The sequence below is a fragment of the Pongo pygmaeus genome, chromosome 4 (assembly GCF_028885625.2).
Source record: "Pongo pygmaeus isolate AG05252 chromosome 4, NHGRI_mPonPyg2-v2.0_pri, whole genome shotgun sequence".
Classification (NCBI taxonomy): Eukaryota; Metazoa; Chordata; class Mammalia; order Primates; family Hominidae; genus Pongo; species Pongo pygmaeus.
This window is the reverse complement of record NC_072377.2, coordinates 22,320,176-22,338,225: the sequence shown is the minus strand read 5'-3', so window position 1 is coordinate 22,338,225 and position 18,050 is coordinate 22,320,176. Positions and strand designations below refer to the sequence as shown.

General features: G+C 36.0%; 1 protein-coding gene across 7 annotated transcripts in view; it reads left to right on the top strand.

Moving 5' to 3' along the window:
* Nucleotides 1–18,050, top strand: part of CDH12 (cadherin 12) — a 1,137,841-nt gene that overhangs the window by 776,227 nt on the left and 343,564 nt on the right. For all 7 annotated transcript variants that reach the window (XM_054489194.1, XM_063664679.1, XM_063664682.1 and 4 more), the window contains one exon: nt 9,645–10,061. In XM_054489194.1, the coding sequence (XP_054345169.1) occupies nt 9,831–10,061 (231 nt within the window). In that variant the 5' untranslated portion in view covers nt 9,645–9,830. The remainder of the gene's footprint in view (nt 1–9,644; nt 10,062–18,050) is intronic.

Below are 18,050 nucleotides of genomic sequence, written 5' to 3'. Positions count from 1 at the left end.
GGGAGTTGGGACCCTCATACCCTCTAGTGACATCTTCCCTCTTTAAGGGGGCATTGGTGGTGGTGGTGGTGGTGATGGGGATTGTAGCCCTTGGTCTTCTCATTTACCCCTACTAATGTGGAACTTCTGTTCTACAAGAGACCTAAGGAAAAGAGAGGAGGTGCCAGTATGCTTGACTTGGTGGGTCTGAAATAGGGCTTTTATCCTCTGAGAGGGGCTGGGGAAAAGGATGTCTAGTTCTCTCTTCCACACCTACTAGAAATAGTGTTTCTGCAACTCAGGACTGGCAAGAAGGATAAGAAACACAGCTGACAATGAGTGTTATTTTGTTTGCTGAATACACTTAAGACCATTTCTAGGGACTTTAAATGATAATTATTAAATAATTTTTCAGTGAACTTGCTGCTTTGCTATGTAGAATTTCAGCATAACTCTTTACTCTGCCATTCCAGAAGCATTGCATCCTACTTTTAAATTTCACTCTCAGAATGCACCTATCATCGTTTTTTAAATTCAGTCCCAATTAACTACATAAAATTGGGAATTCAGGAAGACCACACAGGGGTATGATAGAGTCTAAGTGGCTTCAGACAATTTTGATGGTATTACTACAACTGGAATTTTCTCCAAACTTACTCTGAGCTGATTTTCTGAGCAGCTCGCCATCAATCCCCAGTGGGTGGCTTCCTGGAAACTTTTTTAAATCTATCCCTGCAGGAGCATTTTCCATTATTTTGTTGATACAGAATTTGAACGCAATTTGAAAATTCAAAGTATTTTGCATCATAGTTATCCTTCTTCAACGCATTGTTAAATAATCAAAATGGAGATCTCCTTGAATGTTTATGAAGATTTCTATACGTTACAAAGCAATGTCTAAATAGGACTCAACTTCTTTTTTTCTCATTCTTTTTTTTTTTTTTGAGACAAAGTCTCACTGTGTAACCCAGGCTGGAGTGCAGCGGCATGATCTCTGTGCACTGCAACCTTTGCTTTCTGGGTTCAGGCAATTCTCCTGCCTCAGCCTCCCAAGCAGCTGGGACTACAGGTGCGTGCCACCACACTCAGCAAATTTTTTGTATTTTTTAGTTGAGACAGGGTTTTCACCATGTTGGCCAGGCTGGTCTCGATCTCCTGGCCTCAAGTGATCTGCTTGCCTCAGTCCCCCAAAGTGTTGGGATTACAGGCATGAATCACCATGCCTGGCCTTTTTGCCCCAATCTTGTCACATTACTTCTTATAAATTCATTCAGTGCCTGACAGAAAGTAGATTGTACCTTATTTTAGCCATAACTGAGTCCCAGTTTCCCCTCTTCTGTACATCTTATATTAGGATAGTGTACTTCTTACAGGTGAATAGCAAATATTGATACATTATTATTACCTAAAGTCCATATTTTCTTCAGGTTTCCTTAATTATTACCTATGATTATTTTAATATTCCAGGATCCCCTCCACTGCATTTAGTTGTCCTGTCTGCTTAGGCTCCTCTTGGCTTTGACAGTTTCTCAGATTTTTCTTATTTTCAGTGACTTTCACCATTTTAAGAAGTACTGGTGAGGCATTTTATAGGACATCTCTCAATTGAGACTTGTCTTATGATTAGAATGGGGTTATGGATTTTTGGGTGAAAGACCACAGAGGTAAATTACCAATTTCAGAATACACTGTCAAGGGTTTTCAAACAATGCAGTTAAAATCACACCACAAAAATAAAGATGTGATCGAATTTCTATTCTCCTTAAAGAGAGAGATTCTGTCCCTTGCCATAAAGTACTGGAAAGATGTCCCATGTTGAGTTTCTTTTTTTTTTAATTTTTTTTTTCTTGGCTTGTAGGAGATACCAGTAGCAGCCATTTTCATTTCAGTTAAAATTCGGGCCGGGCGCGGTGGCTCATACCTGTAATCCCAGCACTTTGGGAGGCCAAGGCGGGTGGATCACAAGGTCAGGAGTTCAATGCCAGCCTGGCCAAGATACTAAAAATGAAACAGAAAAAAAAAAAAAATTAGCAGGGCTTGTTCGCGCGCACATGTAATCCCAGCTACTCAGGAGGCTGAGGCAGAGAATTGCTTAAACCCGGGAGTCGGAGGTTGCAATGAGATGAGATCATGCCACTGCACTCCAGCCTGGGTGACTGAGTGAGACTCCGTCTCAAAAAATAATAATAATAATAATAAATAAATATATAAATAAAATTCAAATAGCATATTTTGGCTTCCTAACATACTTGTGAAGTAGAGAGTAGAATCTGGACAAGCCAGAGAGGCAGGATTAATGAACCCCATAAATTAAGATCATTGAGTAATAATCACCCACAGGCACCTCTGTTTTACTGATAAGAATTAGCAGAGATTGGTTTACTATGTCTGCTTCTCAGCAGGCAGTCTATAAAACAAAAGAGTGAGTGTTAAGGGTTTGCTATACCACAGACAGAGTCATACTTCTTTTTCGGATAGGTTTAACTGGAACCAAAAAAGCTGCATTAGGGATGTATGCTCATTCCCAAGGCTTTTCAAAAAGTACCATGTTTTCCCGAACAAAGCTTAAAATTTGCATAACAATGCCTGTTGAAACCTTCAAATAATTTTCCTGGGAGTCATATTCTTAAACTATCAGATTTGTTTGAAGTCTTTAAATATTTACTGATTATAATGCATTTCATACAATAGGAAGCAGAAAGCTTAATTTATGAAGTTAAGTCAAATAAAATAATGTCTTCAAGGTGAAGAATAACATTAAAAAATATAAAGCATATTGTTGACATTTTAATATTTTTTGAATTACATAAGTTATGCTGCCATTGATTTTTTTTTTAATAATATGGAAAATAAAGCTTTCCCTTATATTGTTCAATCGGGATCACTTTTGATTAGTATTTCAAATTAAAAGGCCACTTATTCACAAGAGGAGGTGGGGGAGGTTGTATTATTTTCCTTTTAAATTTTAAGAAGTGCCCTTGAAAAATTACTCCATAGAATATTAATTTAAAATAGACCACAAGCATAGTCACCATTAAAGACTTCTCCAATATGCAGTTAGTATAAGAATGCTACCCATAATAGAGAACCCCTTTTAATAATTAACAAATCTTTCAGCTTAATAAGTTGTCCCTGACAAAGAGAACCCTTTCAATGTAATTTATATTGAATATATTTGCCGTTTTTCAGGAGTTATTCTTAAAAGCAAACACTCCCCATTTAAATAAATAACTAGGGAAACCACAGCCTTTGTATACCTTTTACCTTTGGAGGCACACTTCAAGGAAGTGTTACTGTCAGTGAGTATTTCACAACTTAATATCTGCTGCTTTGATATATGACCATTAAAAAAAAAAATCCCTCCTGCTAAAAGGGATGTTGGGCTCCAGAGAGTCATCATCAGAGTTAAGAAGTCTTTGAAAAGTCACTCTGGCTCTATAAAAGATGAGGAAGCATAGACAAATATAAATATTTTATCACTGTACCTGAAATCAGGTATATGGAATAAAACATACTTCTCGTGATGTCCTTTGTAGCAAATCTGTCTTCCTTAAGGTTCACATATTTCCATAGGGTGCTGACCTCGCAGAATAAGCTTTCTATTCTTGCTTTTATAACAACACCACTGGTGCTGGGGCAAATATACCCAGGTTGATGGCTGGATGTAGTTTTTCCTTGTAATTTAGCCTGTGTTTCATGCCTGGAGGAGCTGTTTCCCTTTCACTTAAGAACTGGAGTCCTTCAATCTCCTTGCATTATTATTGTTGTGATATAGCACTTTAAAAGCTCCCTGGCTGACAACCGTGGCCAGAGTCTGGGATCTGCTGGGAGCAGCATCCTGTACTGAAAATAACATTGGTTCATCTGTTCACTGAAGGACTGTAGTGTTATAGAGACTTGAAATGGATTTTAGGATTATAAAACAATGACAGAAGTTAGGAAATGTACTCTCACACATGTTCTCATTGAGGGATGAGATTAAAAAATATTTACTTAGTCATATTTATTATATAGCTCCACAAATAAAAGACCATTGTTGATTGTGTCCCCACAGTTCAAACGCTACTTAACAGACAGTTACTTAGCATAAAACTATGCTGTGACTTCATTTAAAATGATACTTCAGATCTATCTTGTTCCAAAGCCAATATTTTTATTAATCCATTAAATAATTTATTTATTTTTAATAATATCAATGCCAGAAGCAATCCTCAATTGTAGAATTGTCAGGTAGGTCAAACAGGCTGCCATCTCATCTATCGGACCCCAGAACTACATTCACAGTTCAAGCTCACTAGGAAGAGCTCCCTGGAACAGTTGGAAACCCTCATACCCTCTTTTCTGCACAACAGCTACTTCTTAGCACTCAACCTGGTGATCTGTTTAGTGCCTTGATGGGCTGTTGGAGCACTTTCTGAATTTTCAGTCACTATGCAATCGTTTGAGAACAGTGACCGTGTCTATTATTTCCTACCTCTGCCTAAAATTATGTCCTTCCCAGATCTTTGTGGGTGGAAAGCTGGCAGTCTTGGATCTCTGGACTTCAGAGGAACTACATTGACCTGATAGCTTAAATCTCCTAATTTTACAAAAGAGCTAAATGAGTCTGAAAGCTTAAGATACCCAGTATTGAAATACCTGCTTAGGTTTTGAAAAATAACTTGAAACTCAAGTTTGCGGGCACATATTCCTTGTTTTTCTAGGATTGGAAACCACTGAGGTTTTGTGTATTTTTACATCTATTAACAGAGGGGCAACACCGTAGAGGATCCAAGAGTATGAGCTCTGTAGTCAGACTGCCCAGATTCAAGCCTACCTGCTATGTACTAACATATAGTTCTTGGTCAAGTTATTTCACATCTCTGTTCCTCCATTTCTTCTGTCAAATGGGCATAATAATACCACCTCCTTCACAGGGCTGTTATATAGGCATAGAACATACAACACTATGTAGAACGTTGTAAGTTTTCAATAAAGGTTAGCTATTACCATTCAATGAATTATTCATTCAAACTTAACAAAGATGTACTTGGTGCCTACCATTTGCCAGGTAGTAGTGTAGGCTCCAGGAACAGAATGGCTGATAAAACAGGCACCATTACTCCTCTCTAGCTTCTCTTTACACCACCACTCCACCCAGAAAAGAATAAACAAATAATCACATGAGTATACTTCTAATATAAATTACTGTTATTACTGTTATTAATATGAATTAAAACTAAGGAGTTTGGACTCAGGAAAGGAAGAGCATGGCAAGGGTTGAACATGCAAAGGTTGATTATGCAGGCCTTGTTTCATTCATAAATGTCATATTAAAGTTCTGGATTTTAATATGTGCAAGGAGAAAGTTTTACGTTTTTAATTACAGGTGCTTCGGCTAAGTGTGATATGCAAGTTTTTTAAAAGCTTTGCATTCTGCAGAATTCATATTAAAATAACAGGGCTCATAGAAAAAAAAAGATATGTGCAGATCCCCAAAACTTATGCGATCGCCACTAGCAATCACCATCCCAATGAAAATATCAGCAAAAATAAACTATTGCTAAATAAATATCTAGTAAACATAAAATTCTACTCTTAAAAAAAAGGGAATTTGATAACATGGATACAAGTAAAGTTCAGCCTACTTGGAGAGAGAAATGCATAAAAGCCTGGAAGAAACACAGCACAGTATGGTAGAATTTGTGTCCAACAAGAGCCAAAGTAAGAACAGAATGTGGGCCTGAGGGAAATGGGCATCATGTTGTACACTGCACTCCTCTGCGGCTCCAGTTAACTTCAGCTTTATTACCGTAGTTTGCATTTAGCTGCTGTTGTTTCCTGGTGCAAACTGTTTATGTGTTGGTGAATTGGCTTATGAAACAACATACAGTAGTCACCCCTTATCCTGCGTCATCTTCCATGGTTTCAGTAACCAGTGATCAACTGCAATCCAAAAATATTAAATAGCAACCTATAGAAATAAACAATTTATAAGGTTTAAACTGTGCACCATTTAGAATAGCATGATGAAATTTTGCAGCATATACTTCTGTCCCACCTGGGATGTGTATTGTCTTTTTGTGCAGTGGATTCAAGTGGTAGACACTCCCTACCCATGAGTCACTTAGCCTTCATGGTTAGCAGATTGACTGTCACAGTATCGAGTGCTTATGTTCAAGAAAGCCTTAGGTTACTTAATAATGGCCCCAAAGTGCAAGAATAGTGATGCTGGCAACTTGGATATGCCAAAGAGAAGCCATAAAGTGTGCCCTTTATGTGAAAAGGTGAAAGTTCTCCACTTAATAAGGAAAGAAAATAAATCATATGCTGAGGTTGCTATGGTAAGAATAAACCTCTCCATGAAATTAGGAAGAATGAAAAAGAAATCCCTTCTAGTTTTGCTTTCCCACCTCCCGAAACTGCAAAAGTTACAGTCCCATGATATGTGCTTAGTTAAGATGGAAAAAGTATAAAATTTGTGGGTGGAAGACATAAACAGAGATGTGTTCTGATTGACAGATAACAGCTTCAGTACTATCCTTGGTTTCAGGCATTTCCTGGGGGTTTTGGAACATATTCTTCACGAATAAATGGAGTCTACTGTACTTTGCATGTTAAATTTACGTTTCTCTCTAATTACCAATCACTTATTCACTAATTTCTCCATGCTATAGACACATATTCTAGCACAACCGACAGATGGAAGGTGTGGGTGAAAACTTCTACAAGATTACTCTGGTAGGGAGCCACAACTCAGATTTTAGACACCTTTGACTTCTAAGGGAAAAGGAGAATTTGGACCAGACTGGCGGCAATGGTGATGAATGTCATCATATGTCCAACCTCAAAAATCTCTAATATACAATAAAAAGACACTTGTCTTGAGAGAAGGCCTTAGATGTCAGTGTTCTCTAAAGTCTGAGTGTTGATACCTCACATCCCCAAAATAGTGAAAGAGAAGGTTTAATAGAACAGGAAGGCAGAAATGCAACCTAATAGCATTTTCTAGAATAGATTTGGGAAGTCAGAGTTTCTGTCACCCATTTTTCTCCTTGTATTTATCTCCCAATCTGAACTGATGTGCTTGGAATAGGATTGGTATGAGTATGGGATGAAACATGGAAGAAACAAAAAATTCAAGAAATTAATACATCTTGGAGGTTAACCCTAGCAATTTAAACTTAGAAGCAAATGAGAAAAAAAATACATTACCATGCTTACACATTATTGAAATAGATGCAAAAGGTTCTCTGACTTTCTAACATATTTTTACCACAAACATGATGTAGTTCATATTAGACATTTTACTTCGAATGTTAAGAATAAATCGCTTAAATAGAAATCACAGTTTGTGATTCAAACTGTATTGTCTAAATCAGTGCTGTCCAATTGAAAGTAATTCAAAATTTAAATGAGTTGCATATCAAATTTTAATTTTCTAGTAAGCACATTAAAAAATTGGAAAGAGGCCGAGCGAGGTGGCTCACGCCTGTAATCCCAGCACTTTGGGAGGCTGAGGCAGGCGGATCATGAGGTCAGGAGATCGAGATCATCCTGGCCAACATGGTGAAACCCCGTCTCTACTAAAAATACGAAAAATTAGCCGAGTGTGATGGCACGCACCTATAGTCCCAGCTACTCAGGAGGCTGAGGCAGAAGAATCGCTTGAACCCAGGAGGCAGAGATTGCAATGAGCTGAGATTACGCCACCGCACTCCAGCCTGGGAGACAGAGCAAGACTCCATCAAAAAAAAAAAAAGAAGAAGAAAAGAAAAAGACAGAAAGAAGCAAAATTAATTTTAATAATGTGTATTTATTTATCCTAACATATCCAAAATATCATGTCAAGTAATAAAAAAAGATATGATACCTTCTTATTTTTTGTACTGTCTTTGAAATTCAACATATAATTTAAAAGTAGAGCACATCATGATCCCAAATTGCCAATTTTTAACTAAAAAGGCACATATGACTAGAGGTTTCCATATTGTACAAGGCAGATCTAACTTAACTTTTTATAAATATTATTTTGTCAGAATGAAAAGATGCCAAAAAAAGACAACTTATGGTTTTGTCAATATCTAACAGTTACAGTTACACTCCTATAAAGAAGAAAAAATTTATATCTGGTTTTATTTATTTTTTTTAGGTTTGTCCTATAAAATACTTTCAGAGTATAACTTTTGGACACTCCCCATCTCACATCTTATCTCAGGTATGGTGAATTACTACTTCCACATTTAATGTTTAAATTTCAATATTGATGAAGAACTTGTTAAACGTTTTTATTACATTACACATAAGTGAATACACATTGTTCCGAATTGCAGCTGACTAGTTGACAACAACGCCATGTTTTATAGACATTTAATTAAACATGCATTGATTCTGATTTTAGTTCTCTTGTTTTGGAAGCATTTTCTGGCTTCCAATATTTTGGGCCTTTAGAAACCTTATAGGCTCGAAGCACTGTGACCCTAGTACCAAATGCATAAAATCACCCTTGTTCTAGAGCCCCATTCCATCATGCCTGCTTGGAAAATATAGGAATGCATGTATTCCTTTAGACCTCAGTGCAACTATCACCTACAACAGGCTTTTGCTGACGTGGGTTTTACCCTCAGGATATTCTTGTTTGCTTTTTTTTTTTTTTTTTTTTCCATTCGCATACTCTGCCCTCAGTTATTTATTTGACTGTTTATTTTTTGTTTGTGATTTTAGAGAGGCAAAGATTTTGTCTTTTTTTAATCTACCACATAATTAAAGACAGTGTATTATAGACACTCGTAAGTGAATTTTAAAACGTTTGTTAAAAGAAAAAGCTCAAAGCTCATTTTATCTAAATGCAGAGTAAAAGCTCTGCATCTGGTAGGGATCCAGCTTTTCTCTGAGCTACACAACATCTATAAAGTAATACTCACATTGTCAAGGTTTCTGGTATGTCCAGGCTAGAGAAACATTTTTAAAGAAAATTTAAATTTATAGACTTATAACATTGTATCCATCATTTACATTTTAGTAAGATGATTCACTTTTACACTTAATAATTTATCTTGTTCTTTAGCTCATCTGTATCTTTCTATTCTCTAACTTCAGGAACTTTTTGCTTTTTAAAAATTGTGTTTTCTTTATTCTCTACATTGTGGTTCTTAATTTTGGCATTTTTTGCTCCCCTAGGGGATATGTGGCAATGTCTGGAGATACTTTTTTCTTGTCACAAACCAGATATGGGAAGGGGTGCCTCTGTCATCTATTGAGTAGAAGAAAAAAGTGCTACTAGAAATCTTAAAATGCACAAAATAGCTTCCCAGCAATAATGAATTATCAACCCTAAGATGTCAATAATGCTGAAGTTGCAAGATCCTACTCTGACTTAATAGCTCACTTTAAAATAGCGGTCTGTATTTTTCTCCTTAAAATGATTTGCCGATTTTTTGAAAATATCATTTCTGATTACAATGCACCTTTTGCTTCATTGTAACTAATATTTTCTCAAGTCTATAAAAAACTCAGATAATTTATCCAAGTTAAAATGTTGAATAGCGGTGACCATTTACTAATATAATTCTTTTATAGTCTTTCTTCTCGGTTTCCTTAAATGTTGGCAGATATAATGAGAGTTGTGATGAATATCATCATGCAATCTTATTAATTTAATGTATCTTTGTTAATCTATTTCATAGGCCCCTTTAGATGGAATATAATACAGCAGAAGCCTTTTCATCAAAAGGATTAATGCCTGCATCATCATTTCTGCAATAAAACAAGAAGCTAAGTGGTGGAGGCCACAGACACCTCAAACCTGGATTCCACAATTCTATGTTAAGTGTTGGAGTTTTTATTACTGTGCTGTAGGAAAGCCTTTGCCAATGCTTACAAGGAACTCTTTATCCCTGCTTCTCTGGGTTCTGTTTGATGGAGGTCTCTTAACACCACTACAATCACAGCCACAGCAGACTTTAGCCACAGAGCCAAGAGAAAATGTTATCCATCTGCCAGGACAACGGCCACACTTCCAACGTGTTAAACGTGGCTGGGTATGGAATCAATTTTTTGTGCTGGAAGAATACATGGGCTCCGAGCCTCAGTATGTGGGAAAGGTAATGGCGTGTTTCTTTTGACAACCACTTGATAGGAAGGGGGAATATGCATTGTGTATTTTGTATGGATGTTTTGCACAGGAGTTGAACAAACCAGTGACTAGAACACTGGAATTGAAATCGAAGAGACCTGGTTTATCTTCCTGACTCGATGGCCCGGGTAAGCTTCAGAATATCATTTAAACCTGCTTTGCTTTAATTCTTCCTGATTATTTTAATGAAAATAGTATACATTTCGTTCAATTTTTGACATTCTTTGCTGAAGACATGAAGTTAAAATATGAAAATGTTATTAAGCATAATTATAACCATAGTTAGAACTATAGTATCAGTATAGTTATATAATTTTTATTGCTTGCAGCCAAATTGGAGATGTTTAGCAATAAGAGACACAGAGAAGAATCACCAGGCATAAATAATCTAAACTGATCTTGGTGTTGTTTAATGACAAGGATGTATTTCTTCTCCTTTCCCGTTAAAATGTGACGTGCCATTTGGATTGTGGTTCTGAAGTATTCTATCTGGCTTGCTTAAGCTTTATAAATAATTTCTATATTTTCAGCAGATATTTATAAGTGTATTTATGGCTGAAGTAATAAATTTTGGAACCCAAATATGTACACATCAACAGAGCATACAATTTAAAAATCTTATTGCAACTTTATAGAAATTTAATTTTTTTCACAAAATATTTAGTAGCAACTATGTGTTTCAGGACAGTTAGGTTTTACTGCTTATTTTTTTTCATAAAATTTTTTTCACCCATATCTAGAACAGTATAACTTGTACACCACACCAAAAAATAATTTCCCCAGAAATAAGTATTATATTTTATTTTGATTTTGTGAATTCTTTTTAAATTTTGTAAAAGATATTGCCATGGGTTTTAATTTAAAAAAATTGATGCTTGAGGAGAGTTTAAAATAAATCCAAAGTCATAAATGGAAAACCATCATACGAAGAGTGTTTGGAAATGGATATAGAAGATCATGACTCTTGAGCAGCAAATCCCTTGAGCTTTCTGAAAACATAAGCTAAAGAGATATATAATAGGTTGTATGATTCCAATATTAGGTCAAAGGGAGAATATTCATTTAAGATCTGAATTATTTCTACCACATTTAAAATAAATTACCTTGTGGAAATGTATTTAAAGGATATTAAGTGATACAGGGGAAAAGGTCTTTAAATATAGTCTTTGTTGAAAGGGACATATAACCAGAATTTCCACTAAGGCATATGTGGTCCCAGGCAAATGATTTTTGCAGGGCACTTATCTAAGTTTAAAAATTGAGTCACTCCAAATCAAATCAGTCCATAAGTACCATTCTGGTCATCCAATCTCAATGATCTTACAAATACACACACACACACGCACACACACACACACACACACACACACACATACAAACACTGCCATTAAGCAAGAACTATGAACTATCTCCTTTACAGGCTGCCTACCAGGAGTCAGGGCCTGTTCAAATGGCACTGGGACAACCCCATAGTGCAATCCCTAAAGATCCACAGGGCACTTATGAACCTGTAGGTTGAGTAGAATGTCAAAGTGAGCCCCAAATGACAAACAGACACTGAGACCCAAACATTTCCAGCCTAGACCAGAATGCCCTTCTCATATCACATTGCTGCCCACAAATAGCCTTAGTCACATAAAAGGTCTTGGAAAATTTTGAAGGAGGTCACTCCAAAATATAGAAGTCCCCGGAGGTTACTGCATAAAGCTTCTGCTTGTATAATTCCTCAAATATGATCGTGGAATGTAACAATCACTAACATTTCTATGGTAAGATAATTTCATGTGGTTCTCCTATACTTGTTTCCTTTGATTTGATTTAATGTAAGAATGGAATTTTGAAATCCAAGACAAATGGAAGGGTAACATAGTCTAAAACTCTGCAACATAGATATCAGTTATTTCAACTCTGTTTATGACAGAAGCTAGACATCATATTGAGGTTCCTGACAAATTCTCTGTTTTTGATTAGAGAAGATCGATAGACCTCAATTTCCAGAATTGGAGGTAATAAAGTTGAAATTAGGTTAAAAAAATAAAACTGACGTTTATGAGAACCTAGAAAGCAGTAGTAGTTCATCTCCCCAAACAGTCCATGGGATTGTATACGCAAGTTTTTGCTTGATACTCTGAAATTCCACTTTATAATTGCTATAACAGTGTAGAATTCATCCAGTTTATTTAAAAGAGGAACTAGTATTTATAAATGTAATTAAAAAGGAGTAAGTCTAACGTCTAACCTATTATTACATTTAATCAGCATTATTTCCACTGGTACAGGGCTCCACATTGGTAATGGATAATGAACACTCATCGTTCTCAAGCAATGTACATTTCTAATGCAGGTGAAAGAGTGGATGCCAAGATTTCTTTTCCAACAGGAAACTAATTAAATTTTAATTAACTCTGTCTTGATGCTTCTAGATTTGAGAATAGAAATATGATAACATGGGGACCAATTTAATCCATTATATATGTATGTATAAACATATAAATATATTTATACTTCCACTCATTACAGAAAGACTTTGGATTACTCATAGAAAAGGAAAGTATTACAAATAATATAGAACTCAGAGCAAAGGAAAAGGGCTAATGCAAAAATGCCTAGGAAAATTGTCAGTTGTCTACAGTTCACTGTTGGACAACTTGGGGGGTTAGGAGAACTGACTTCTCCCCAGCACAGTTGAAAATCCAAGTGCAACTTTTGACTCCCCCAGAACTTAACTACTCATAGCCTGCTGTTGACCCAAAGCTTTACTGATAGCCTAGTCGATTAAAACATAATTATATGTTAGAATACATATAACATAAACATGTGATGTTTATATATGTATATATATATTATAGACTATATTCTTACAATAAAGGAATCTAGAGAAAAGAAAATGTCATAAAGAAAATCAGAAGGAAGTCAAATACATTTACCATTCATTAAGTGGAAGTGGGTCATCATACAGTTTTTTTTTTTTATTATACTTTGTTTTAGGGTACATGTGCACAACGTGCAGGTTTGTTACATATGTATACATGTGCCATGTTGGTGTGCTGCACCCATTAACTCGTCATTTAACATTAGGTTTATCTCCTAATGCTATCCCTCCCCCTCCCCCCACCCCACAACAGGCCCTGGTGTGTAATGTTCCCCTTCCTGTGTCCATGTGTTCTCATTGTTCAATTCCCTTCTATGAGTGAAAACATGTGGTGTTTGGTTTTTTGTCCTTGCGATAGTTTGCTGAGAATGATGGTTTCCAGCTTTATCCATGTCCCTACAAAGGACATGAACTCATCCTTTTTTTATGGCTGCATAGTATTCCATGTTGTGTATGTGCCACATTTTCTTAATCTAGTCTATCGTTGTTGGACATTTGGGTCGATTCCAAGTCTTTACTATTGTGAATAGTGCAACAATAAACATACGTGTGCATGTGTCTTTATAGCACCAAGTTTTATAATCCTTTGGGTATATAACCAGTAATGGGATGGCTGGGTCAAATGGTATTTCTAGTTCTAGATCCCTGAGGAATCGCCACACTGACTTCCACAATGGTTGAACTAGTTTACAATCCCACCAACAGTATAAAAGTGTTCCTATTTCTCCACATCCTCTCCAGCACCTGTTGTTTCCTGACTTTTTAATGATTGCCATTCTAACTGGTGTGAGATGGTATCTCATTGTGGTTTTGATTTGCATTTCTCTGATGGCCAGTGATGATGAGCATTGTTTCATGTGTCTTTTGGCTGCATAAATGTCTTCTTTTGAGAAGTGTCTGTTCATGTCCTTCGCCCACTTTTTGATGGGGTTGTTTGTTTTTTTCTTGTAAATTTGTTTGAGTTCATTATAGATTCTGGATATTAGCCCTTTGTCAGATGAGTAGATTGCAAAAATTTTCTCCCATTCTGTAGGTTGTCTGTTCACTCTGATGGTAGTTTCTTTTGCTGTGCAGAAGCTCTTGAGTTTAATTAGATCCCATTTGTCAATTTTGGCTTTTGTTGCCATTGCTTTTGGTGTTTTAGACATGAAGTCCTTGCCCATGCCTATGTCCTGAATGGTAATGCCTAGGTTTTCTTCTAGGGTTTTTATGGTTTTAGGTCTAACATTTAAGTCTTTAATCCATCTTGAATTAATTTTTGTATAAGGTGTAAGGAAGGGATCCAGTTTCAGCTTTCTACATATGGCTAGCCAGTTTTCCCAGCACCATTTATTAAATAGGGAATCCTTTCCCCATTTCTTGTTTTTGTCAGGTTTGTCAAAGATCAGATAGTTGTAGATATGCGGCATTATTTCTGAGGGCTCTGTTCTGTTTATCCTCATCATCTTCACATTGCATAGGCTGAGGAAGAGGTAGACGAGAAGAAGGATGTTCTCGCTGTCTCAGAGGTGACAAAAATGGAAGAAAATCCACATAAAGTAAACCTATGCAGTTCAAACTTACATTGTTCTAAGATCAACTGTAGTATGTTTAGCCTCGAATATAACTTTCTGGTTCTTGATATAAAGAGCATATATGGAAATAATTAATTTGTATAGTTCCCATTGTCAACTCCACATATTTAGGGACCAATTGGTTTTCTTACATTCAAATCTAAAAGAATGTATTCATGTAGAAATTTGTAGCAGCAACTGAGTGACTTGGGTGACATTAGTTTCAACAACCATTTTATTTAAAGAATCAGATATTCATGTTGATATCCTTGCAAGAAAGCACAAACTGTGCTATTACTTGTAACAAATGTTACTTTACTTTCTATACAAATAAATCACAAGGGTATACAGAGGTAAAGCTTTCATCAAATACACATTGTTAATTTAATGCATTACCTAGATAAGTATAAGTTTTCATACTGTACAGTAAGAAATAAATTAACTTTATCTGCAAAAATTTGTACTTCATATGTTACCAGTTGTTCAAACTAACCACAAGCAAAACACTCGCATTATTACAGATGTACATATACATGTGCACAAGTGTGTATACACACACCAACATGATTTATGTTTATACCAACATGGATAATTGCAAGCCTATATCTGTGTGGTACTAACTTTTTTCATAGCCTCCAAGTTATGTATCCAGGAAATGCTGCCTCTTTTATCCCCAAAGAATAATTTAGGAAATTGGGTTGTCATTTCAGATGAATCCCAGTTAGCAGAAATTCTTAAATCTAAACTGCTTAAAAGGGCAAAAAATAAAAAGGTAAAACATATATAAACCCTAGTTTCAGGGACATCCATTTATTTAACCTATTTTTGATGAAGAATGCATTACAGTGGAGACGGTATTAAGCCTGTAGGAATAAATGTAACTATGAAGGTCTCTAGATTACAATTATAAAAGTTAAACTTTATTGAGTGCTTCCTTTGGGCACAATTTTAATTGCTTTACAGACATATACTTACATATCTGCAAAAGAGCACTATGACTGATCTTCTTATTAGTGCTGTTTTACATATCAGAAAACTAAGGCACAGAAAAGTTAAATGACTTCCCCATATCTCAACACCCAGTGGATGCTTAAGCTAACATGTCAACCAGGTGGTCTAGCTCCATTGCACCAGAAAATATCATGGTTTATTATCCTGCCAGGCTCTTAAGTGCTAACAATCATTTCAATACTCTATTAAACTAAAGTGCTATAATAATAGGTGGGAATTGAACAATGAGAACACTTGGACACTGGGAGGGGAACATCACACACTGGGGATTGTCGTGGGGTGGGGGGAGTGGGGAGGGATAGCATTAGGAGATATACCTAATGTAAATGACGAGTTAATGGGTGCAGCACACCAACATGGCACATGTATACATATGTAACAAACCTGCCCATTGTGCACATGTACCCTAGAACTTAAAGTATAATAATAATAATAAAAGCCTAAACACACACACACACACACACACACACACACACATAAGTGCTATAATAGAAACGCTGTTAGGAAATGTCTATGACTCCCTCCAAAAGATGGAGGAATTCAAGAAAATCATCATAAATGAGGAAGTACCTGAGATGAGTCTTGAAGGATGATTTAATTTTTCTAGAAGTTGTAGTATGGGGAAAAGTTTTTGTAAGCCCTGAGGCTTGAAACTTCAAGGTTAGCCTAGGTAGCCATATTTCAGTAAAGTCAGATTGTCAGAGTGTAAAGCCAACTACTTAGAGTGAATAAATATAGAAAGTATGGAAAGGTTCAATTCTCATACCCAGATGAGTAGTATTCGTTCTTAAAAGTGTAAAGACCCATAAAGTGCCTCGTTTGGGGATTAATATTAATGGAATTGCAATTCTAGAATGACCAATCAGACAGCCAATTAAAAGATGCCTTGAAGATGGGGAAAAAGGTATAGAGATAGGGAAAGCATCTGCAGGAGAAAGTTACAATAGGCTTGTGTAGGAAGTACAATGAAGGAAATGGGAAATTAGAGTAGAATATTTGAAAGGTGAAGAGATAATGAAAAATTTCAAGATTCATTGATCATGGCAATGTAAAGGATGAGACAAATTAGAGAAATATTGTGAAGGCAAAATCTGCAGAAATTAGTGGGTAATTGCATACAGAGAAGCAAAGAAAGGGAAGAATAAAAAATGACACAGATTTCTGACTTCTGTTTTATTAGTATCCCTTGTAGATTTGGGACTCAAGTAAGAAATGAAATAATTGGTGTTGGACATCCTATGCCCTTAGTTACTTACAAGTACACAGGTGAAGTATATCATAGATATTTACATACATTAATCTAGTATTCAGAAGACAGTAATTGGAATACAGATGGTAGTTAAAACCATAAGTGGTTAATATACTCTAGGGAAAATTACAGATAATGTAAGAGAACCCTGATTTATAATTGCAAAGCAGATGAAAAAAATTAGATAGATCTAATTAGTAAGAGGCAAAAGGCAAGCATTAGTGTCATGGAAGATAAACCAGGAAAAAGTTTTAAGAATAAGGAATGACAACAAATGTTGAACTCCACAGGCCAAATTAAGTAATGACTTAAAATGTTCCATTGGTTTTGGTAACTAGTGATCCAGAGGTGACTTTTGTCAAAATAGTTTTAATGGTTTTGTCTAAAGCATAAAGAAAGAAAAAAGAGATGTGTACAGCTCATGGATGATATTTCAAAAGCATAGATGAAAGAGACTGAGGAATGCCCTGTTGATATTCTCAGTTTAATCCTACAGGTATTATTCTACTTAGGATTCTCCAGAGAAACAGAACAAACAAGACGTGTATATAAATAGAAAAAAAGAAAATATTATGTATTTATTTTTAATTTTATGCAAACAATTTTATTATTTTTGAATTTAATTTAATTTTAAATGCCAGGATACATGTGCAGGACCTGCGTGTTTGTTAACATAGGTAAACATGTGCCATGGTGGTTTGCTGCACCAATCAATTCATCACCTAGGTATTAAGGCCTGCATGCATTAGCTATTTATCCTGATGCTCTCCCTCCCCCTCCACCCCTGACAGGCTGCAGTGTGTGTTGCTCCCCTCCCTGTGTCCATGTGTTCTCCTTGTTCAGCTCCCTCTTATAAATGAGAACATGTAGTGTTTGGTTGTCTGTTCCTGTGTTAGTTTGCTGAGGATAATGGCATCCAGGTCCTTCCATGTCCCTGCAAAGGACATGATCTTGTTTCTTTTTATGGCTGCCCAATGTAATTTATAAATTCAATTCTATTCTCATCAAACTACCATTGACATTCTTCACAGAATTAGAAAAAAAAACTATGCTAAAATTCATATGGAACAAAAAATTATTTTTAAAAAATTGGTTCATGCAATTGTATAGGTACAAGTTCAAAATCTGCAGTAGGGCCTCTAATGGATGACCTGAGGAGAGTGCCATTCTGAGCCTGAAGGCAGTCTGCTGGAAGAACTCCTTGCTTAGGTGACATCAGTCTTTGTTTTGTTAAGGCCTTCAACTGATTAGATGTGTCCCACCCACATAATA